At 39.1% G+C, this 25,122-nt stretch overlaps 1 protein-coding gene across 8 annotated transcripts in view; it reads left to right on the forward strand.

Annotated features, from left to right (window-relative positions):
- Positions 1–25,122, forward strand: part of tcf12 (transcription factor 12) — a 118,907-nt gene that overhangs the window by 70,494 nt on the left and 23,291 nt on the right. For 6 of the 8 annotated variants that reach the window (XR_012360029.1, XM_055209755.2, XM_055209773.2 and 3 more), the window contains exons 7-8: positions 7,901–8,033; positions 8,278–8,330. Coding sequence is in view for 7 of the 8 variants with exons in the window: in XM_055209755.2 (XP_055065730.2) it covers positions 7,901–8,033; positions 8,278–8,330 (186 nt within the window). In the remaining variant the exon portion in view is untranslated. Of the gene's footprint in view, positions 1–7,900; positions 8,034–8,277; positions 8,331–19,257; positions 19,478–25,122 lie in introns of those variants that run through there. The other 2 variants (XM_055209800.2, XM_073859273.1) reach the window with 2 other exon arrangements.

Below are 25,122 nucleotides of genomic sequence, written 5' to 3' on the forward strand. Positions count from 1 at the left end.
TGTGTTGTGATAGTTAAGATTTTGTTATTATTTTATTTATTATTATTTTGTCCTGAGCTATAAACTGTTCACTAATCTTCAGAAAAAATGTACAGGTCCGGCAGAATTATTTTATTTTTAGCATCTTCTGCTTTTTTTGGACCCTGTCCAATAGTAACTGAATGATGTTAAAGGATTAGTCAATTTTCTTTAAAAAAAATCCAGATAATTTACTCACCACCATGTCATCCAAAGTGTTGATGTCTTTTTTGTTCAGTCGAGAAGAAGTTGTGTTTTTTGATGAAGACATTCCAGGATTTTTCTTATTTTAATGGACTTTAATGGACCCCAATACTTAACAGTTTTGATGCAGTTTCAAAGAGTTTCAAAGGACTCTAAACGATCTCAAACGAGGCATAAGGGTCTTATCTAGCGAAACGATTGTCATTTTTGGCCAGAAAAACAAAAAATATGCACTTTTAAACCACAACTTCTCGTCTTCCTCCGCGACCTCAGGTAATATGTCATCACGTCAAGAGGTCACGGATGATGTATCGAAACTACACCCCAGTGTTTACAAGTGTGTAGACAGAGGACCATTCCAACGTTGTTGTATGTCGAATGATACTAATTAATGTCTTTGTGTCAGTTTATTGTTTAAAATGATCCGCACATGTGCGCTTCATATATGTAACACGTGACCTTTCTACGTCACTACGCAATTACGTGAGGTCGCACTGGCTCTTCACACAGCCGGAGGAAGAAGAGAAGTTGTGGTTCTCATTTTCTTGCCAAAAATGACAATCGTTTAGCTAGACAAGACCCCCATGCCTCGTTTGGGATCGCCCAGAGTCCCTTTTAAACTGCAATTTTAAACTGCATCAAAACTGTTAAGTGTTGCGGTCCATTAAAGTCCATTAAAATAAGAAAAATCCTGAAATATTTTCATCAAAAAACATAATTTCTTCTCGACTGAACAAAGAAAGACATCAACATTTTTGATGACATGGTGGTGAGTAAATTATCTGGAGTTTTTTTTTTTTTTTTAAGAAAATTGACTAATCCTTTAAGAAATATCTCTTAACATTGAGGACAATCAAGAGACTCATATGCAACTATTACAATAGATAGAAACATTCAGCGATCTTCAACACAATTATATATATGTGTGTGTGTGTGTGTGTGTGTGTGTGTGTGTGTGTGTGTGTGTGTGTGTGTGTGTGTGTGTGTGTGCGTGAGTGTGCATGTGTGTGTGAGTGTGCATTGTGTGTGCGTGTGTGTGCGTGTGTGTGTGTGCGTGTGAGTGTGCCTGTGGGTGTGTGTGCGTGTGTGTGCATGTGTGTTCACAGAAAAATGAAAGTAAATATGTAATTGAATTGACCAACACCGTACAGTCTTAACAACATGATTTACACAATTTGTCACGCACAATTGGCAGAAAATGCATACTTAACCTCAATTTAAATGAAAAATCAAGACGTTATACCCTATCTACATGTGTTTGACCACCAGCAGCACCCCATTGTTTATACCCTTTATCCTCATTTCCTTTTTTAAAAATACATATTTGACATTATGCATTCTCAAATAAATGACTCGTTGCTTAGCAATATCTTAAAGCAGTATCTATCTAAAGACCTGCTGTTGAAATCTTTAACCTTGTACCATCAAAAGCCATGAATCAAACATCAGAAATGTGAAAAAAGTAAAGTGATAAGAGGTTGAGAGCTGCATTCATTTGAGCGGTGGATGTAGGTAAGCTCAGCGCTTGTCCCCTGTGCAGAGGATTATTCTGATTGTTACGGCAGGATGCGGTTGACAGATGACTGCCATTATCTCCACCAATCTGCCTGACATTTCACTCAGGAGATGATGATTGTTCAGATGTGAGCGGGCTCAGAGAGAAGCCCCTGTGATTCTGTCGAGTGTTCTTATAATGAACATCGCTGGTTAGTATTCACATGATTGACCAGACTGTCATGTAAGCCATGGACTTGTTTTAAGGGCTAAATCATGGTGGGCAGTCATTTTCCTCAAGTGCTAACACGTTGCTTGGTTCACACTTAAACATACAAACCCTTGTGGGAACATACAAGCGCTTGTTTATTGTATCACCATTGCTTGGATTTGTGGTTAGGATTGGCATAATATATCGTATACCGTTTGATCGAAATACATAAATGAAATTTTGATTGGTGCAAAAATACAGATAGAAAACCCTATAGACCCCTTCAAGGTTTGTAAACATTGAATGATTATAGGGTGCGCGCGCAGCATGGGGTCAAACTGTTCATACCATTTAGGCTTTCTAGTTTAATCTAACAGGGCTGAAAAATGATGACTTACCTGAAATGAAGTGAGCACTACAAACACAAGCCTCTTTGATCTTTGCATTGTCCCAGTCTGCATGTTTAATTGCTTGCAGCCACGGATGTTTTATTTTTTGTTTTTGAGATTCTGCAGGAATCCCGAAAAACTTAACGGCAGACCTGGTGCGATTTTCAAAGCCCACTACGCAAGTTTGATGATACTGAATAATATGCAACTCAATCTGCTGTAATGACTTTTCTGACCCCGACATGCGCAGTGGGAACCGCCTGTGACAGTGAAGGGGTCTATAGACCCAAGCCATATTTGGGACCAGAACATTATAGAGAATAGGGGTTGAGTAACTTTGAATTGCACCATCAAACAACTACACATTTGTAAATAGCCAGAATACCTGGCAACCTTTCAAAACAACATAGCAAAGCAAAGCTCCGCCATTCATATCTTCCTTGTAGCAGAAAGTTTTGTTTTAGGGCTAACATTTCTTCAGAAAATGTAATATTCCAGTTTATTCTCTATTTATCATAATAAGAATTCACACAATTCCTGCTTATTGTTATGTAACCACAAGATATATTTGTGTTTTGTTGGAATAGGATTAAAATAGGATTTAAATCAGTATTGAACAAAAGTAAATCTTCTTCCCTTCCTCTCTCTTTCATTTGACCCTGATTCCTTGTTTTGACAATGAGGCTAAAACTGAGTTAATATTGCTGTGAGGATTTCATATCATTGAACAAAGGCAACACTAGTCAGTCTGTGTTTTGTCATGTCAATGTCAGTGATGCCACCTCTCTGACAGCCTGTCACTTTAGAGAGCTTGTTTCCCCCCCTTTTTCCTCCTGCAGTAAGGAAGAAGCCAACCTGATTTTCACACGATCTGATGGAGCTTGTATAAATCGGCTAAATTCAAGGAAGTTAAGCTATTTTTAAGCTCTTTTACTGTGGCCACGACCTCTTTGACTTTGATATTGAGTTTATGTTTTTGTATACTGTGTTACTTTTCCTTGCATACAGTATGCATACTATGTGTGACTAGTGTGAGCTGAACATTTTTACAAATGTAAATGCTAATTTTTCATCAGAAAGGGACAAACCCAACTGTTGGGATAAATTAACCCAGAAAATGTTTATATTTGAAACATCTTAGCATTTTGAGTAGAAACAACCCAGCATTTGGGTTTGTCCCTTTTATTACTCAGCTGTGGATTGAAAATTACCTAGTAGTTCTTGAAGGGACACTCCACTTTTTTGAAAATATGCTAATTGTCCAGCCCCCTTAAACTTTTAAACGCGGAAGAAAAACGCTAGCTGCTGGCTTTTTTGAAAAACGCCGGGCTTTCATTGGAAACTATTGAAAACATATGCCGGCCGCGGGCATAAAAGCTTTGGTGTGTCCAGACCCTTAGAGTTAAACATTTGATTTTTACTGTTTTGGAATCCATTAAGCTGATCTCCGGGTCTGGCACTACCACTTTTAGCATAGCTTAGCATAATCCATTGAATCTGATTAGACCATTAGCATCACGCCTTCAAAAATAACCAAAGAGTTTTGATATTTTTCCTATTTAAAACTTGACTCTTCTGTAGTTACATCATGTACTAAAAGTTGCGATTTTCTAGGCCGATATGGCTAGGAACTATACTCTCATTCTGGCGTAATAATCAAGGAATTTGCTGCCATGACATAGCTGCAGCAGGCGCAATGATATTACACAGCGCCTGAAAGTAGTCCCCTTGGTAACTTTCAATAGCAGAGGACTGTTTTTGGGCGCTGCGTGATATCATTGCGCCTCCTTGGTGCACGATGTGACTACGGAGGAGTCGGGTTTTGAATGGGAAAAATGTAGAAACTCTTTGGTTATTTTTTTAGTGCCATGCTAATGGTCTAATCAGATTCAATGGATTATGCTAAGCTATGCTAAATGTGGTACCGCCAGACCCAGAGATCAGCTTAATGGATTCCAAAATGGTAAAATAAAAAGTTTAACTCTAGGGAGCTGGAAAATTAGCATATTTTCAAAAAAAAGTGGAGCATCCCTTTAAGGCCGAAGTATAGTCCCGTTTTTACGCATATGCGAGGGTCCGCGTAAAGAGCGCGTGGCGCAATTTTCGTCATCAGAAGAGTGCGAATGTACTGTATGCACATCGCCGGATTTTTGAAACCCTGCCTACATTGTACGCGTAGGTCGCACATTCACCTTCAGAGGAATGTAGAATTTTTGTATTTTGTCGCAATGTGTACGCGTAGAATGCCTGTGTACACATACAAGTCAAATAAACTATACTTTGCAGGCTTTAGAGTGCATGTATCAGATTCACATCAGATCACACAGAAATTCAAATACTCATCCTTATGTTGTTTCAAACCATGTTATTTCTCTTCTGTGGAACACAAACAAGAGTCATTTTAAAGAATGTACTGGTGGCTTTTTTTTACAAATTTATATTCCACAGAACCGAGTAATTCATACTCAATTCAAGTTTGAAGCAACATAAAGGTAAGTGAATGATTACTGAATTCTCACTAGTTTTTTTAATGTATTCAGTTGTCCCTATTTGTGCTTTGCTAAGTGATACAGTTACAGTATGATAATTTACAGAGGCTCATTGATGCACGCTGGGTCTCCCACTGTAACCCGATTCTCTTTATTCTCAGTTAGCCTTTCATCCCCCTCCCCACACTGCTTTTAAACTCAGCAGACGATTAGCCTAATTGGGCTACTTCCTTAATTGGCCTCTTAACCTAGTTTGCTGGGGCAGACCGATCAAGTGGATACTGGTCAAGCGTACAATAGCCTCCAGAAACTTCATTGACAGAATCTGTAGCCTATGCTAATCTCCCAGTCATCAGACGCAGGTTTCAGAGTCACGAGCCGTCCCGTCTCTCTGGTCTCATCGCGTAATTGGCTTTAAATGGCAGCCAGTACACTTCGTGAGTTTCATACCGGGTGTTTTGTCAAGTTAAGCCGACACGTTTTTACAGGAGAGCTGACAGCTTCTGAGATCAGACAGATGGTTTAATGAGGCTTGAGCCGGCCACTGTCATTGCACCCCCACCCCTTCCTTTGGCTCTCATCCCTCACTCTCCGGGCCCGATGCTCCTTAAAGATAGACGTGTCCCTAGTTGCGAGTGGATATGCCCCAGGGCCGTCCGTGATCGCGCCTGATTAATAACAGTTCACCACAAACAGAAGGAGAGGAATCACTAGGTCAGACTGATTGGATCGATATCTCCTTGGACTTCACTGGGCTGTTGGCGCTCACACATCAATAACTGCGCAGTTGTGTTGAGTAAAGAAAGCAGAAATACTTGTTTTTTCGGTATCAAGAGTTTTAATTTGTACTTTTGTTGTGAATCAAATTTCCAAAAGGGTGGTATTCATTTTATTTTTCTTAACAAAGGCCTTTTGTGTAACTTTTAGAAGGAGCTCTTGATAGAAATGCAATATAATATACATAACTATATTATCAGTGACCTTACAAAATGAACTTGACTTTTTTAATTAATTACCTTTGAATGAGCCATTTTTATCTACATACACTGCGGGTCCCCTTACATGGAAGTCTCCATTTTTCTACAGTAGCCCTAAATGGACAAACTGTTCTATACAGCATGTTTAGTGACTATGTTGTCTCAGACAATGACATGTTTGTCCTACTGTAGCTTCAACATGCATTTTGAAAGGGAGGGGTGAGATGTCGACTGAGCCATTGGTTGCAATTCACATTCTCACCTCTAGATGCCATTAACTCTTTCCCCGCAAGCACTTTTTTAAAAGTTGCCAGCCAGCGCCAGCATTTTTCATGATTGTCACAAAAGTTTAATGCCTTCCAGAAAATGTTCTTTTTTTAAAAATATAAACATACAAAAAGCTGAGATAATTGTGTTTTTTGTGATAGCCTAGCTTTTTTATTGGGCTAATGTCTATTAAATGCGTCTGTACGTAGCTCATAGCCAATCGTTTCCAGATGACGTATGTAGAGCGACATAAATTCAAACGTAAACAACTTTTATCGGTACGTGTGCACATAGCTGAAAGCTAGGCAACTAAACCGGTAGCTGTATATTGATATTGAAAAGCAACTGTGGCACTGTGACAACCACAACCATGATATTAATAAATACCACTTACCATTTATAAGTTAAAGGAACACTATGTAAGAAATTTATATCAATTAATTATAAAATGGCCCTGAAATGTCACTAGACATTAAGAAATCATTTTCATTTCAAATACTTATATCACTCACAACAGTGGTCCGGCCAGGATATTGTCATTTAAAAAGTGGAGTTGCAGCCCTCAACTGATGTTTATGTTGTCATTTTGTGTATCGGCCACCCAGTTGTGATTGCAGTACCAAATTTAGCCACAAGTTTTGTGATTGCAATATCAGTTTTGGCCACAATCCTACATATTGTTCCTTTAAATGGACTTCGTCAACGATGATGCCTAGCAGGTTGGTCCTATAAAACTTTGTGGCTATCTTGTCTTGCCATATCCAAACATTCTTCTTGGATATGAAATTGTTTAACGCCAAAAGTTGCTCTTTTTTAAATAAACTTGCATTCAAAACTACTTGGAACAATATCTAAGGCTGCATCGAAAAGTAACTTCGCATCTGCTGCCGTGTTGGATAAATAAAACTGCTTCGGTGTGTCGCATTAACGGTGTCATCGTCTTGCTGCCCCCTCCCCGTTCTGTGATTGGTTCCCTATTTTAGGGGCAAAATTGGTCCATAGTTTCCATGGTAGACTTGCAGGGTGAATAAATTTGCGCCCAACGCAGCATGGGGAAACCCAGGCTATATTTGTAAAGGATTGTTGATAGAGATTAGATTCAGAGCGATCATCAAAACATACACGGACATACAGCTTCTGGGTTTTATAAGTTGCACCAGTTGTGGATAATAGCGGTATTACGGATTGCCGGAAATACTTGTCATTGGCAGGGAAGCGTTTTCTCTTAATTGACGAGATAACTCGTCAATGGCGGAGAAAGAGTTAAACATCTACACAGTGGACCTTTAAAGCAATTACTTAAATTTGAGATTTTGAGAGTTTGACCTGATGACTCTGAATGTTATCTTTATTCAGGATGTCCCAAAAAGCATCGTGTATGCGTCAGTAGAAGTAAATAAATTAGACATTTTATACAAAGGTGTTAACATGCTCAATGTCAACAATTTGCTTATACAGTATGTGACCCTGTCTGTGAAATCCTGGCTGAAGTCTCATAATCTATTCATAAGATTAGGAGCATCGAAGTTTTATTTCAACCATTGATTTTACTATCATTTTAATCTTTGCTCAGTCAATATTAAAGATATCAAGGTTATGTTTTCACAGAATGTTTTTTTACATCATGTAGGATGATTTTATGTAGAAAACAGCAATCACACAAAATGAGTTTAGCTTTGTTTTTACAGGCAGGGTCACATTTTTGATTAGTGTCATAGAAATAGTCTTGGTGATGTCATCATATCTTCATTTTAAATTTTTCAGGTTATATTATTTTAAAAAAATGATCGTGCATTTGTACTTTATATTCTTTTGGCTTTCAGACCCTAAACTCCTTATGTGTCTTTACAGTCCTCTCTGCGGCCAGACATGGGGCTGGCAAGCCCAGGGCCCGTCACCAACTCTGGAAAGTCGCCCACTCCATTCTACCCTTTCACTGGCTCCAATCCACGAAGACGCCCCCTTCAGGACTCAGCTTCACTAGGTCAGTATTAGTTTGATGCCCTAAAAGACATTTTGTCCATGAGACGTCATGATTATGTTTAATAAACACTAAAGGACATAGAGACACTGTTTTGTTTAGAGGTTTCTGAATTTCTACAGCACAAATGCTCTGATGTTTGTCCTTGCAATCCCGTAATCAAAGACACGTCTGACCGAGTGCTTCTCCTTTGTTTAATCTGTTTTCTCTCAAATGTCTCAAAAAAAAATTTTTTGACGCTCTACAGATCCTCCACAAACAAAGAAAGTGCGTAAGGTCCCCCCTGGCCTTCCTACATCTGTGAGTACATCATCATTTCATCTTCCTGTCATTGCTTACCTTTAGAAATAGATGATAACACACACACATACACCCCAACAGGTTGAAAGCATACACCGGCACACATTTTGAAATGCACATATCAAAGTCATCCTCTGACATGGTGGCAGCATATATGCATGTGCATGTGTCGAGTGTGCGCACATAGGAGGCTGAACCTGCTTTGCAAAATAAGCTTTGTTTGTCTGTGAATCTGCCGTTAGAAACGGGAAGGCGTAGATGCGCGGTAACGACGGTTGATTGATTTGAGGGCGGCGGCCTCCTCTCCTTCCCCTCCCAGGGGAACAAGGGCTCAGGGACACGAGCTGTCATGCCACATCCCCAGCACAGCTCTTTTGATGTTTAATTAGTCATTATGTAGCCAGAACAGGAGGACAGACAGAGATTAATAACGCAGAATTGGGGAAGAATTTCCATGGGCGATAATCCCGGTGGAGCACCATACGTCAGGATATGGAGAAAGTGTGGAGCTCAGCTTGACTCCGCCTGTGACCCCTATTTCCCCACTGTAACAATATGCATAAATCGCTCATTCGAACATTAATTTTGGGAAAACGGATATAAGGGAAAGCCTCTTTTTAGATTTACCCTCAAACTGCAGTCCTGGTCGCTATGAACGCAATCCCCCAACATTAATACAACAGGATTCAGAATTTTTTCCACAGAGCAAAAACAAAGCCTTCGAGGGCCACGTGGCAACAGGATTAACGTTCACAAGCTCTCGATAATCGCACGGCGTTCAGCCGAGAAATCGGGCGCGACTCTTTCACTAGACGTGCATAAGATGTTTTGTCTTTAAATTTGTGTTTGAATCGTGGTTTGTCTGGAACGGAGTTGTTCCAGTAATACCAAGCTCAGGGGGAAACGTGGAGCGCGGTACTTTTCGCTACTTATTCAAGAGGAAAAAACAGGGAAGACAGAAAAGATGGAGAGGTGGGGTGGTAAAGGGGGTGAGGAGAGATTGGTAGCCTCGTGGGGTACATCTCTTTGTTGTGTAAATGGACATGGGGCTTTTATTTGTCAGTACTTAACACATGGACGCAGGTGCACTGGTGTGACTCATAACTCAGAGCAGCTCAATTCAGCGCAGAGAAAAGCATTACAGGAATACAGCACTTTATTGTTACAAGTAAGAGCGTCCACCTCTGGTTTTCTCCAATGGACCTGTCTCAGATAAAACAGGAGGTAATAGGGGTTTGGTGACAGGTATCCGTCATAAGCATTAGAGTGGAGAATCTGGGCGCTGGTAGCCAACGCTGCCCAGGTGCACCTGCAGAGCCACGTAGGGTTGCTGGGGCAGCTGTGCGTCCTCGTGCATGTAGTCTGCAGGGTACCTGTGCAGTGGGCTTGCAGCTGCAGATGCCTCGGAAATCTTTTGCTTGTGTAAGCAGACGCGCCCCACTAGAGGCCCTAGAGCTGCTTGATAAACAAAATGAACACAATGCTTCCCATCATCAGGGCCTCCGTAGGGAATATAACCCCCAACTCACCTAAAAATAATTCCAACTATTTACCTCTTACCAACTCATCACTTTTTTAAAACGCAGCACGGCTGATGGATCGCCATAGTTTACGTACGCATGTAAATATTTATGGAATAACATCCGCTGTGCGTTCGGGAAGCAAAGGTCTTAAAACGCAGAACCCCCCAAAAAAGACGTTGCAGCGGATCGAGAACACAAATATTTATAAGCTTTTTTGATTTGTGTACTTTGTTTCATGAAGCAAAGGGAAGTAGATTAACCCTTAACAGAGGGACTTATAGTGGGATATAGGGGTGGTTTCCCGGACAGGGATTATCTTAAAAGTTTAATTTTAAGGAATTATAACTAGTTTTAACAAACATGCCTTACTAAAAACATCACTGGTTTGCATTTTCAGGCAAAACAAAGGGCACTGATGTATTTTTAAGGATTAGTCTATTTTCTTTAAAAAAAATCCAGATAATTTACTCACCACCATGTCATCCAAAATGTTGATGTCTTTCTTTGTTCAGTCGAGAAGAAATTATGTTTTTTGAGGAAAACATTCCAGGATTTTTCTCATTTTAATGGACTTTAATGGACCCCAACACTTAACAGTTTAAATACCATTTAAAATTGCAGTTTCAAAGGACTCTAAACGATCTCAAACGAGGCATAAGGGTCTCATCTAGCGAAGCGATTGTCATTTTTGGCAAGGAAAGTAAAAAATATGCACTTTTAATCCACAACTTCTCCTCTTCCTCCGGCTGTGCGACGAGCCAGCGCAAACTCACGTAATTGCATAATGACGTCGAAAGGTCACGTGTTACATATGAAACGCACATTTGCGGCCCATTTTAAACAATAAACTGACACAAACGACATCTAACAACGTCGGGTCTTTCTCCACACTTGTAAACACTGGGGCGTAGTTTCGCATACGTCATCCGTGACCTCTTGATGTGATGACGTATTACGTGGGGTCGCGCTTGAGCATCACAGGACTGGAGGAAGACAAGAAGTTGTGTTTTAAAAGTGCATATTTTTTATTTTTCTTGCCAAAAATGACAATCGTTTCGCTAGATGAGACCCTTATGCCTCGTTTTAGATCGTTTAAGAGTCCTTTGAAACTGCAATTTTAAACTGCATTAAAACGGTTAAGTGTTGGGGTCCATTAAAGTCCATTAAAATGAGAAAAATCCTGGAATGTTTTCCTCAAAAAACATAATTTCTTCTCGACTGAACAAAGAAAGACATCAACATTTTGACTGACAGAGTGGTGAGTAAATTGTCAGCATTTTTTTAAAGAAAATTAACTAATCATTTAAGATATGTCAGTGCAAGTTGTTTTCAGTTTGGACAGCTCTTACATTTATTTTAGTCTAATCCCTGTTCGGGAAACCGCCCATAAAGGTTTAATAAAGACTAAACTGATATTTTCCATACTACTTTTGTTGATATTAGTTTGAGGCTTCACTTACCATACAGTGCCTGGAATATTATTTAGCAAGCAGTATTTTTAAGGAAACTCTGAGAGTGGATGAAGGTTAAAGCCGCAGGTCTGGGTTTGGACTCGCTGCCTTGAGCGTGCGTGGCAGACGTTTGGCGTGGGCGCTGCGGTCTGTGTGCACGCCTGCTGCAACAGCAGTTAAGCTGTCAGGCAGCTGTGTGGGCACCTGTGCTAAAGGACCCCAGCTCGTCTGACAGCCGCTGTTGTACTGAGGGAGAAAGAGTCAAAGGCGGCCCCCGCGACTTTGGGCGAGTAACTACATCTTGTAAGAGATTTATACTTGGCTGTGAGCCTATGGTGGTGTGGCTTTTTTTAAACACCCTTGTCATGGGAACGACTGTTTGATGTGACAGTGCCTGCGCCAGGGCGAGGATGTTCAGCCCAGAAGAGATGAACCGAGAGAGGGAGAGAGAGAGAGAAAGGAAGAAGGCAAGGAGAGACAGCAGCAGGGAGCGCTCGCCTTCCTCCAGGGCCTTTAACGTGTGGCTGTGAGTGACAAAAAAGATTGTCATTTACTCTTGACGGATCGCTCGGGCGAAAGTTGCACTTAGCAGGAAACAAGCACAGAGAGATGTGAGAAGAAGGTTATGATCTGGAGTGCAGAGTATGACATCAGACAATCGCCCCAAAGCTCTGCTGAATACTGCTTGGAGGATATTTCTGCTAAATCAAACAGATCCTTCGTTCAGTAGATACATCTTGCATTTTTGACTAGACAGCCACCTACAGGCCATGCAAGCTGATGCAGGCCACAAACCGTAGTGTTTGTATATGCGTGTGTGTCTGTGTGTGGTTCTTTTGGGTTGTTGTTTCCCCCTCCTTTGAACCCCTGCCTCTAATGCAAGGTCATAACCTGACAGTGAAGGCCCTGTGTAGTTGAACATGCCTTGGGATAAAAGGCCCTACTAAAGCCCTGTAAAGAATAACAGTACAGATTGAGGTTTGATGTAGGTCTTTCATGTGGCCACTGCTCTTTGTTCTTGAAAAAAACATCTCTGTTCTCTTCTTCTTTTGTGTTTTTCTTCAGCACTGATTTTGTGGTCTCACATCTCTGTTTTAAAGTGAATGTTTTGGAACTAGAGGTACAGAATTAAAGATGCATTTGGTTTGATATTTCTTCAACATAAATTCTTATTTTCCTTCTCGCTCTCTATCTCTCAGTGACCTTTGGTCTCAGACGGCATCGTCTATAGCTGTAGCTTTTATTAGCCCTCTTGATGTTTCACATCCTGCTAGACTTCTCTAATATTTAGGCTCATTGTGTCTTGTGTAACTGTGTATCTGTCTGAGGTTTATCCTCTAGGTCATCAGGTCATAATCCTGCCACCAGGGGGCAGTGCACTGGATTATCATGTGGTGTTGTGTGTTTGGTTGTTCTTGTAGGCCTGGGGTCTCATTTATAAAACTGTTCATAGGATCCTTACTAAAAGTCTACATGAATCATCCTCAGATCCCACCCTGCAAGCCACTCTCCTATCAATTTTTTATGTCCAAAAATTTAAATACTTTAAACTGGTTTTTATTATTTGCAGTGCTCATAAATAAGCCAAACCATGTTTTATAGTAATAGTGCCATCAGAATTCAATAAGGATTAGGTTTAGGGATAGATGAGGAAAAATGATTAACTTGGTATAAAACCATTACCATAACCATTCCATTACAGTTACAGTAGCATTATACAGTATTAAAGCTATGCATTTTATGTCCATAATATTTAATCGTGTGTGTGTGGCTTTGCTGCCTTAAAGGGGTCATATTATGTGATTTTTTTAAAAGATGTAAAATACGCCTTTGGTGTCCTCAGAGTGCGTATATGAAGTTTTAGCTCAAATTACCTCACAGATAATTAATTATAGCATTAAATCTGCCACTTTGAAGGCCTGAGCGAAAATGTGCTGTTTTTGGGTGTGTCCTTTAAAATGCAAATGAGCTGATAAAATGCAAACACTGATCGCAGTGATGGTGGTTCGTTGCAATTAAAACTCAATTGTGCTGTCAATCATTTTCTCTCTCTCTCTTTCTCTCTGCACTAAATGGCAGTGCTGTGGTTGGATAGTGCAGATTGACACCCCATTCAGACAGCCAATGACAAGCAGTAGCAGAGCGACGCAATCTCATTCATTTCAATGGAAACTGGGCGACTTTTGGCGACACGAGCGAACGTGACCGTTGGCGACAGAAAGTAGGCGCGATTAGCAACGGAGTCGTGCGACAAAAGTTGAGAAAAGTTTAACTTTATGCAAATTAGCAGCGAGTTTCACAAGCGACTACCAATGGGAGTGAAGTAAGTGGAGCACTGATTTGTTGTTTACAACATGGGGTAACGTCACACTACTACGCAACCAGAAGTGACATCAACCACCAGCGGCAGGCGATGAGCAGCGATAACATCGCTGGCTGTCTGAATGCGGCTTAAGGGGCGTTATTACTGTAATTGGCCTTGCTACCTACCTCACAAAACAGGCGAATTCTGAACGACCCAATTTTTCACATGATTGCAAAGAATGGCTTACCAAAACAAAGTTACTGGGTTGTTCTTTTTCAGCTTTTCTAGGTTGATAGAAGCACTGGGGACCCAATTATAGCACTTAAACATAAAAAAGTCAGTTTTTCACGCTATGACCCCTTTAAACTTTTTGATTTAATCAACTTAAATTTATTTGAAGTAATTTCAAGAGATGAGTTGCTAACTTATAAAATGTACAACTTATAAGAAGTTGACTTATTTCAACTATATTTAATAAGTTATAACAACTCATCTCTAGTCAAGATAGATAATACCAAATTAAAATGACTTGTAAATCTGAGTTGATTAAACAAAAACAAAAAATGTTAAGGCAGCAAAGAATTTTATACAGTGTGCGTGTGTCGTAAAGAAAATGAGCTTATCAGATAAATGATTAGATAGATGCTTCTTTATCAGTTTGATGATAAACAGAGACATGCTTTCATCTCAGCTCCCAGATGAGCCTATTTATTGCCGACAATAGGGCTTTAAATAAAGGAGCCTGTAAATTGTAAAGATATGCATTTTTTACAGTTCAAAGTACAAGTTGAAAGAATGCAGTGTAGAAGTGTGTGATCTATTTGACTTTTTATTTTATTATATTTTTTAGATTTGTGACCCTGGAGCATAAAACCAGTCATTATGGTTTTATACAGCATATGAAAGCTGAATAAATAATCTTTCAGTTGATGTATGGTTTGTTAGGATTGGACAATATTCGGCCGAGATACAACTATTTGAAAATCTGGAATCTGAGGGAGTAAAAATCTAAATATTTAGAAAATCACCTTTAAAGTTGTCCAAATGAGGTCCTTAGCAACACATATTACTAATGATAAATACATTTTTATATAGTTACAGTAGAAAATTAAATAAATATTGAACATGATCTTTACTTAATATTCTAATGATTTTTGGCATAAAAAATTCATAATTTTGACACATGCAATGTATTTCTGGCTATTGCTACGATATACCCTTGCTAATACTTGTTATTGGTTCTGTGGTCCAGGGACACATTTGTACATCTATTTTATTTGTGTGTGTGTGTACAGTATATGTTTGTGTTATACGTCTCTTAGTAGCGTGCACTGTAAACAGTCAGACCTGATTATCTTAAGATGCGAAGCTTGTAAAGCACATTTAATCTAAGCCTCACTGACTTGAACGTGAGCCCCAGACGCAGCAGTTGTAGGTCAGCAGACAGCAAATGTCACACGTTTGAGGTGTCGCCATGGCCTCGGCGCATTAGGCGCAGGTTCTGTAACTGTGTGAGCCGCTTTGTTTTGGTTAATGTCAGGTGTGCCTTGATTGGATGAAGACCTGTTGCTTGCTTAGTCCCTTGGCCCAGACAAGCAGGAAGACTCGAAACCCGGAGCTCCTGTCTGGACTGATGAAAGGGGCTCGGTGGATTTATCATGTCTGGAGGAGATGCCCGCTAAATACCAGTGTTATACTAATATAATGAACACGAGCAACGTGTTTTTTGTGTGTTTTGTCTAGGCTTCTTCCTCGGGCAGAGAGACATTAATCATTACGAGCACATAACAGAATGCTCATAAGCACACGAAACCCACGGAGAGAGATTTTCCTCCTAATGTGTTGTGATGAATGACCTTATAGGAACGCGAGGATGTTATATTAGCCTGTATTGGATGAGGCGAGCTTTCTGTATGTTTGTAATTTGCTGGCACGGGACGTATGTGGGGCTGTTGATTTAGAAGTGTCTAGATTTCAGATTAAAAGTACAGACTGTCTGCTGGCTCTTCTACATTTAAACTGTATAATCCACAAAGAGTCAGTACAGGTAAATCTCAGAGGTCTATGACTTGTCAAGGAACTGGGTTGGTTTAACATGGCTTTCTAATCAGGCTTGAATCAACAGGTTTCTAGAATTAAATAATATGCATCCCAGTCATCTTTTTATCTTTTATGATTTACTGCTTTACATAAAATCATTCAACTTAATGTAAAATATAACATTGATATATTTAAAATTGACTTTGTCAAAGATCTTTGATGTCAAAGATTGAAATTAACATGAAAATAATGAGTAAAATCAAACTTTGATGCAACAAATCTCATAATTAGATTATAACTGGACCGTTATGTTGTTTAATGTATATATCTGTTAAATTAAAATTTCTAAATTAGGGCAAGATTTTGTACCAATGAAATTTTATTGTGGTTGAAGCTAGCCCATGTTAAGACTAAAGCAATGTGATAGGTGTGATTAAAGGTGCAGTGTGTAATTTTTGGAAGGATCTTTTGACAGAAATGCAAAATAATATATAAAACTATATTATCAGGGGTGTATAAAGACCTTTCCTAATGAACCGTTATGTGTTTATTACCTTAAAATTAGACGTTTTTATCTACATACACAGAGAGTCCCCTTACACGATAGTCGCCTTTTTGGGCCGCCATGTTTCTACAGAAGCCCTTAACGGACAAACTTTTTTACTAAGTTGTCTCCGATGATGACATGTTTGTCTGGTGGTGGCTACAGTAGCTTATCTATGTGTTTCAATAGCGTTGGTTGCAATTCACAACCTCACCACTAGATGCTGCTAAAATTTAAACACTGGACCTTTAAGGTCTAAAGGTTGTCGCACACCGGACTCGCAGCGCCACAACGAGTTGCATTTAGGACAACTCGGAGGTGTCGTACACCGGAGATGCACATTAAATAGCGCAAGCTTCGTCAGATAGTGTCTACTTCAAAATGCAAAATATACGTTAACAGCCAATGGTAATCGTTAATGATTTGAGACAAATATGATGTTATTTAAAGTTAAACTATGTGAGTGACGTTCTGTTGCGCGACAGGTATTTGAGCAACTTCCTGAGTCATAGCTGGGGGCGGTATACTCATAGAAAACAATATGTTTGATATTTTAAGAACGGCGCGACGCTAAGCTGCGCGTCCGGTGTGCGCCTTCCTAATGAATTAAAGGCCTGATTTACAGACAAGGCTTGACTAAAGCCAGGACTAGGTCTAAGTTAACTAGCTTTAAGTAAACGTCTATAGAAATCGTTTATGATTGCTTATTTTTTAAAGCGGTCATCATAATGAAGGTACTGTATGCATGACAGCTGTGTCGAAATTTCCCTAATTGACTCGGAGAGAACAAAGCAATGAACTCTCTGGACATGAGTCCATGATTTGTGATCCTTATGTCCCTTTTCATTTCATTTTCATAATTTTTTTATGTTCTTTTCCTTCCAGCTTGCATTCTTTATCTGTTTTTGTTTTATGAAGCCTTCAAACGTTTCTGTAGCATGGCCATGTCTCTTAAAGTATCGACTTGAAACGGCTCCAGGTTTAAAGTGGTACCAGCCTGTCGATCCCAACCACCTTGGACACATTCAAAAGAGTCTCACTGCGAGAAAAAAAGCGAATAAATAATAGAATTAGGGAAAAAAGCATAATAAAGTATCGTCTTCTGGAAAGGCTTTCATCTTTCCATAACAATAATGTTATGAATGGGCCGAGGGGGTGACTGGGACTGTGTTTGGACTGGGAAGCCCGCAGCGACAGACATGAAAGACATCGGGCCGGAGAGGGCTTTAAAGAGGCCGATGGCGCTACAGGTCAGCGTGTTCACAGCACGTGGACAACCTCTGCCGCTTCGTCCCTGTCTATTTTTGCACAGCTTTCCATTCATTCTCAATAACTGTGTCCAGGCTTTTGCTTTGCCCCTCTTCCACCCCCAGCTTCCCTTCCATTTACCCACCCCAACACCCTACTGCTCCCTCAGTCTGTGGCAGGAGGCCCAGAAAGGGGAGCGGGTACAATGAGAGAGGGTTGGAGACGTGTGAGGAAGTGGAGCGTCATTGCTCTCCGTGCTTGACGTCAGGCTCGGCCCCCTTTGCAGCTGTTGGATGTGTTCAACAGCTCTCTGCGTTTGCTGTCACGCCACAGTGGGGGTCCATTAAAACAACAGCTAGGTTAAAACACTTGCAACACTGGCGTAATACTTGTGGTAACCAACACACAGTAAATTGGTTGTGCGTTGCTATTTTGTGTGGAACCGTATTTTATTGATAAATTTAAATTGATACGATTATATACACTGAAAAAAATTATTTATTCAATTTACTCAATTTTTTAAGGTACGGTAAGTTGTTGCAATCAATTTATTTAAGCTACATTTAAACAAAAATGTGAAAAACAAAACAAAAAACTTTTGTTTAAATGTAGCTTAAATAAATTGATTGCGACCACTTACCTTAAAAAATTTAGTTAATTAAATGAATAGTTTTTTTCAGTGCCATTAGTTCATAAAAAAAATCACAATAATAAAAAACTGTTTTTTCTGAGTGTGTACCCTGTCACCTGAAGTGTTATATTTAGGCTGTTTATTTGATCTTATTATTTTTATTTTATTTTTATAGCAGCTTTTATATACTAATTCAGTGATCTCAACACTGGGGTTCGCGAATGCGTGAAATTTTTTGTTAAATCAACTCAGATTTACAAGTCATGTCAACAGAGATGAGTTATCACAACTTACAAAATATAGTTGTGAAAAGTCAACTTAATTTTGTAAGTTATAACAACTCACCTGTAGTTATAACAACTCATCTCTAGTCAAGATAAATAATAGTAAGTTGAAATGACTTGATTTAACAAAAAATGCCAAGGCAGCAAAGTATTTTTACAGTATGATGGTTTTTGGGAGAATTGGTTTGTGAGTTGACGTAAAAATTAATCAATTACAGTTAAATCATAAAATGTAAATAATTAATTTAAAAATAATTTTTTTATTATTAACAAAAATATATATTTATTTGTTTAATCTGCATGTTATGTGACCATTTCGACACCACAATATATAAGAACTCATGCTAAAGATGTTTATGTAACAATAAAAAATCTGTTGAATTTCCAATAACAGGTTATAATGATAATAACTATGTAAAATACCTTAAAAACAATGAAAAATAAATGTTTTAAGTTAAATATGCAGATGTGCAACTAAATTATTGAAATATTTCCTTAAAATCTCAGGGGGGTACTTTAAGTAAATCATTTAGGTCAAGGGGGTTCGGCTGACAAAAAGTTTAAAAACCACTGCCCTATTTTAAAATCCTGCTTCATTGATCATAGTATTAAAACATATTGTAAAATTTAGCCTATTATATTTAGTCCATAAGAACATCAACATATAGTGGCTTTCCTGTTGTTTTGATCAGCTTCCTTTTCTCAAAACCATCATTTTAATTTACTTCCCTTTTCTCTCTTTTCTTGTAAAGTCAATCCACTAACTCGTATGTAATTCACCCCTCCCAATTGCTTCATCCCCTCCACCCTTTCTCAGTACTTATGAGAAGCACAACTATTGGGTATTGGTCCCTCCTCCTCCCATAAGCTCCCCCCTCACCGCCGGTCTGGTTGGTACGGTCCTGCTTTGCATAAGTTCTCTGTGAGTAGATCCATGTGTAGGGGCCAGGACTGAAGGAATTAGTCCCTTGTGCAGCCGGTGGATGTATGTGTAAGGAAAAGAGTTGCACTCTGTCAGGCTCCACGTCTTTTCCAGTGTCGAGGCTTTAAACATGTATTGCGCCTACCCTGTGCCTGGAATGGGCAGCAACTCTCTAATGTATTACTACAACGGAAAATCGGTGAGTGCTTTTTTCTCTCAGGAGGAAGCGTGTTTAAGTAAACATGTTTTTCATGCACTCGGTGGGCTGTTAGATTTAATGGAGTGGTGAACCGTGTCTGTGCAGTGTAGTGAAACTGTTGAGTCGAGGGTCTCGTTGGTCTCGGAGTTGCGAGTGTGCATGCGTATGACTGCTGTGTTTCCATTACCTCAGTCTGAGCTTGGTCAACATTTGCACTTTATAAAGTGCGAGATTTTCTAACTAGATTTGAACTGCCGTGGCAAAATATGGATTAGGCAAACATCTCAACAAGAAATGTGACAGCAGCCCTGCCACGCTGTTTTCTTAATCAACACACAGCTCTGCATTGTGTAAATAGCACATATTTTATTCCTGCATGTTTTTAGTGTTGATGACCGATGCTGGCCTGCGCCTGTTCTGCGCGGCTGCTTTGCCGAGCACTGAGACAGGCTCACAATAATAACAAGTGGGAGTCTGGGAATGATTAAGGACGAGGGTCTGTCTGTTGAGGTTTGACTTTCCTGTTTGCAGATTGAGCTCAGAGCAGCAGCATCGCTGTTCCTCCATCTGTTTTTAATCAGTCAGGCATTCTTCTCTCTACAGGAATCCTGATGGGGCTCCTAAACCTCTCCACCACAGGCCCTTTGATTTCGGTTCGAATCTCGTAATGCCTGTTTGCGCGGCTGTGCGTGGCTGTCCGTGTGAGCGCTTGTGTGCGGGTGGGCTGGACTTTTGTCAGGTGCTTGATGATTGGATTGGTGGTACAGGTTTATGGGAAAGATGATGTGGGGACTCAAGTCGGCTTCTGTGCCGACTGAGCTGAGAGAGTCTGTTTTGATGTATGTGTGGGGTAGAGTATTAAACAAACATGTTTGGGGCCAAACATGTTTAAAAAAAAATTATAAATATATTTTTGTACATTTATAAATAAAAATGCAACAAAAATTATAAGTATAAGATATAAAATGCAACAAAAATATATTACTATTTTTTCTATAAAGTAGAAGTACTGTATGGTATGGAAAAGTAAATGTTTGTGTGGTTTAGTTATCAATACTTTAGATACAAATTATCTCCAGAAACTTGTATAAAACATTATTGGTAACAGTTTACAATAAGATTGTATTGGTAAATATTAGTTAACATGAATGAACAATGAACAACATAGTTTTTTAGCATTTATTGATCTTCGTTCATGTTAGTTAATGTCAGGTACACTGTAAAATAAAAATGCTTTGCTGCCTTAAAATTTTTTGTTGAATTAACTAGGATTTACAAGTCATTTCAACTTCTTATTATTTATTTTGACTAGAGATGAGTGGTTATAAATACAGGTGAGTTGTTATAACTTATAAAATTAAGTTGACTTTTCTCAACTATATTTTATAAGTTGTGACAACTCATCTCTGTTGACATGACTTTGTAAATGAGTTGATTTAACAAAAATAATTAAGGCAGCAAAGTATTTTTTACAGTGTACATTTACTCATTCATGAGTCATTAACTAATATTAACAGTTTCAATATTTAATTTGAAAAATGCATTTGTAGATGCTAAAATTAACATGAACTAAGATTAATAAATGCTTTAGAAGTATTGTTCATTTATCATTCATGTTAGCTAATGCATTAACTAATTGTTAACAAATACAACCTTATTTTAAAAAAATATATATATAAAAATATTACATATTGTAAGTATTTGTTATATATGTGTTAAATTTACGGATAAAAATAAATGTAATAATACATTTAAATAAATAAAATAAAACCTTCCGTGGGAAGAGACTCTTGGGGATGTATCATTTGAAAAGCAAATTATGCGCATTTATTTTCTTTTATTTTAAAAATCTAAAATTATATGTGTATACGTATTTAATTTGTTTTGTATAAAATTCGATTCGCCACTCAACAAACATTGCACATCACAAACAAGACACACAAAAAAGTTTCTAGTAGATTCTCTTGATGTTTCTCTCTCTCTCTTTCTTTCTGGCAATCCTCTTGAGAATTCTCCATCTGTTTGCTGGATGTAAAAATGATTTGTTTCATAATAAAGCACTTAATAAAGCACTTGCTTATTACATTGATCTATTATTCACATGTTGAACGTTGCTTTCAACGATGGTGGCACCAATCATAACGTTTGTAAGTTTGTGCCGCTTCAAATCTCAATAGCGACAAACGTGAGACCTCCAGCTTGCGTTTTCACTTTTTTTCTGAGGTCATTTGACAGAGTCCAGAGTTAGCTTTCCTCGTAGGCCATTATGACAGATCCCTTTGTTCCTGCACCACAAAGCTCACTTTGATCTTTTTATATTAAGTATTTCCAGCCTCGTAATGCAGGCTGGGAGGAAAGAGAAAATGAGGAGCATGTGGCTAACTCGGGTCAGAGTTGAGCTTTATGATGAAAACCAGTGGGTAAATACCCAATAAACCCTTCCTTGTGTTGTTGTTTTATTTAGATCTCGGCGCAAATATATTATTTATTTATTAAATGTCAGATGCTGTGAGCATCAACAAAGATAAAAGTCAAATGGATTTGGCTGAATGTCAGGCTGGTACCAATAGTTTTATGGCCGGGCCCTGGAGGGCAAGTGCTCTCCCCTGCTTTGATTGGGTCAGTTTATGATGTGTGAAGCATTTGATTTCCTCTCCGACGTTCTGTGTTTAATTCACGTATTCGTAGGCGTTTAAGAACAAGGGTTGTGTTTGTCTAAGGCTCAACTTTTAAGATTTGTAACTTAAACACGAGCCAGAAGAAACGTGCGTTGCTGTGCTTGACATTCGGTTATCAATTACATAGAGATACATGCATGCAAACATACCAGGACCTTTTTTTACTAGCAAAAACTTTGCATATCAAGTCGGCGTGCCCGTGTGTAGTTTTTTTCAAAGCAGACGCTCTTGTTGTTTTTCTGCTCTTGAGAGCTTTTCACCTGTGTCTGAAAAGAACAAAATGCTTTTAAGTTTCAAAGTTGTACCGTTCGCACTTTGTAAGCAGACTTGGCTTGCAAACTCCAAACGTGTCCCTTCAGGACAGAGCTGCTGCGCTCAATAGAGGCTCATTGTCTGAGACTAGCGTGCCTTTTCGCCTTGATAAGCGTGTAAGATGGGAGTTGAAAAGGAAGGCCCTCGGGCCGCGATCCGACTCAAAACAAGTGACATGCAGAGGCAGGATATTTTCTTGTCACTCGCCGTCCCTCAGCTCTGAGCTCGCCCTTGTGGCTTACTCTGTTGTTCGGCCTACCAGATTCATTTGTGCCTTTTCTATCCGTCTCTCTGTTTCCTGCCTCTCTCGCAGTTGTCTGTTGGCTTATCCATATGTTGACAGTTTAGTGGTTTTTCCGTGTGTTGTGATGGATGTGGTTTTCAGATCAAAGGATGGTGTGACATGCAAGCAGACGGTTAAAAAACTCATTTCACTCATCAGCGTGAGCCTCCGTCACCATTTACACACACAGGACCTGAGGAAATAATATTTATTTAGCTTTTTGCTCGCGACTACAAACATCCTTTCATTTGAATGAAAGCTTGAATTCTGTGTTGTTTTGTCCTTTATTAACTAATTTCCTCTCTCAGTTTATTATGTTGAAAATAAAAGGGGAACAATGAGGGGAAAAATCATGTGGGTGTTTAGACCGGAGAGTCCTGAGTAACTGACAGCTTCCTAATTAAAGCCCTGGTCAAAGGAAGCATTTCCTTTGCGCTCTCTCTCTCTCCCTCTTTTTTCCCGCTACCTCTCTCTCTCTTTCTCAATCTTTCTTTTATTCTCCGTCATGGTGGTGGAGAGGGGCACGGGTGTTTAGGAAGGTTTATTAACGGGTCGACTGGTTAGCTCCGGGTAAAGCGGACAATTAGCATTATCCGCTGCCATATGCTGCCCATTGAGCCATGAGGCGGAGACAAAGGCCTCTCTCCCACGCCGCCCTAACCTGAGATCACTAGGGGACTCCAGCGCCGGGGTCACATGTGCGCGCCTGCACACCCACGGGAGCCTGCCGCAGCTTATGAACGCATTCACTGCCAATCACATGGGTCCGTACTGCACTCTCAGCAAGGTGCCCGGCCGCACACAGCTGCCTTAGCTGACTGAAAGGGCTTTAGATGTTGATCGTAATGCGGAGTGTGCAGTGACACGCCGCAGGCGCGTGTTGACGTGTGTGATGCAGGCGATCTTTGAAGTACTTTTCAAATATTGTAGATCTCAATAAGTAATTTAAATAATTAGAGTTATCAGTGCAAAAGGTTGTGGGTTTGATTCCTAGAAAACACACATACTGATAAAATGTATAAAAGCATCTGCAAATGCGTAAATGTAATTATAAATGAAGAGTTTGGTTTCGAAGCGCAATAAACGCCATTTTGTTAAAAAAATTAGTTACTGCCAAAATCAGTATTGTGTCAGGTCAGTATTTAAAAGTAAATTCTTAATTTTATGCAAAATACAATATCCGCCTTGTTATTCTGTCATCTTTTTTCCCAAATAATTCGCAATAAACGCCACTCCTCCTTTTCTGCAGAATGCAATAAATCCGCTCAACAAATCACAGTGCTCCATTCCACGCATTGTAAACAATGATGGCAGTGCGTTGAATACACTGAATCCTAGTTTTCCTTATCTTGTACTTTGTGATCAACAAACAAAAAAAAACTACTTTGATGGCATTGCTAAACCTGTGATGGTTTTCTGTGACGGGGAAGAAACGTAAGCCATCAAAATCGAATAATTTACGCGAGGCGCGCAACGGAAAAATGCCTGCTGTTGCTTGTTCTCCCGACAGCATCAAGCTTCTGTCATGCTAACACATTTACCCCAGGGGATTTTAGGAAAAACTTTCCGTTATTTTACGCAAAGCCAACGAAAATCAAGCAGGACCAAAACATTTAGCAGCTGATCGACGACGTCAAGTATAACCGCAGCAATGACAGTGTTATTATTATGACAAAGTGTTTTGATTAAATGTTTAATCAGTGTATACCACTAGTCAACTAAATGAATATAACATGGTAAAGATGAATGCTCATTTATATATTGATTCATTAGATTTATAGCATTTTCAAAAAAAAACTTTATTGCATTTTGTGGAAATTTTTTTTGTTTTTATAATAAATCTTTGAAAATCAAATTATGGATTTGAATTTTTAATGTTATTACTACCTAAAGATACTATGTGAAAGTTTGTTACAGAAAATAGTGGTTTTTATGTTGTCACTTTCTTGGTGTAGAAAACACGTTTTTACCAAAATTAGTCAAAATTGATTTATTGCGTTTTGGAACCAAACTCTTCAAATGTAGTTAAATATAACTGCTACAATTTTATGCCAATGTATTGCATGGTATTATAAAATTTGATAAAAAAAGATAATAATACAAATGTATTATTTTATTATTATTATACCCCTAAAACAGAGGAATATCGACTTTCATCAGGGATCAAATGGTAAAGAACTGTAATCAAATTGTTGTCTTTCCAACAGATCTTACATTATATAATTTGGTGGGACCTCATTTTGGACAGAACGGGTCACTGTGATGTTGAGCCGAGGGACAGATCATGTTTAACTCAAAGTAATTTGAAACACATTGGGTTGCGCATCTGCTTCGTGTTACAGTGATTAGCTCTTACAAACGTGACGAAGCAA

The sequence above is a fragment of the Misgurnus anguillicaudatus genome, chromosome 21 (genome assembly GCF_027580225.2).
Source record: "Misgurnus anguillicaudatus chromosome 21, ASM2758022v2, whole genome shotgun sequence".
Classification (NCBI taxonomy): domain Eukaryota; kingdom Metazoa; phylum Chordata; class Actinopteri; order Cypriniformes; family Cobitidae; genus Misgurnus; species Misgurnus anguillicaudatus.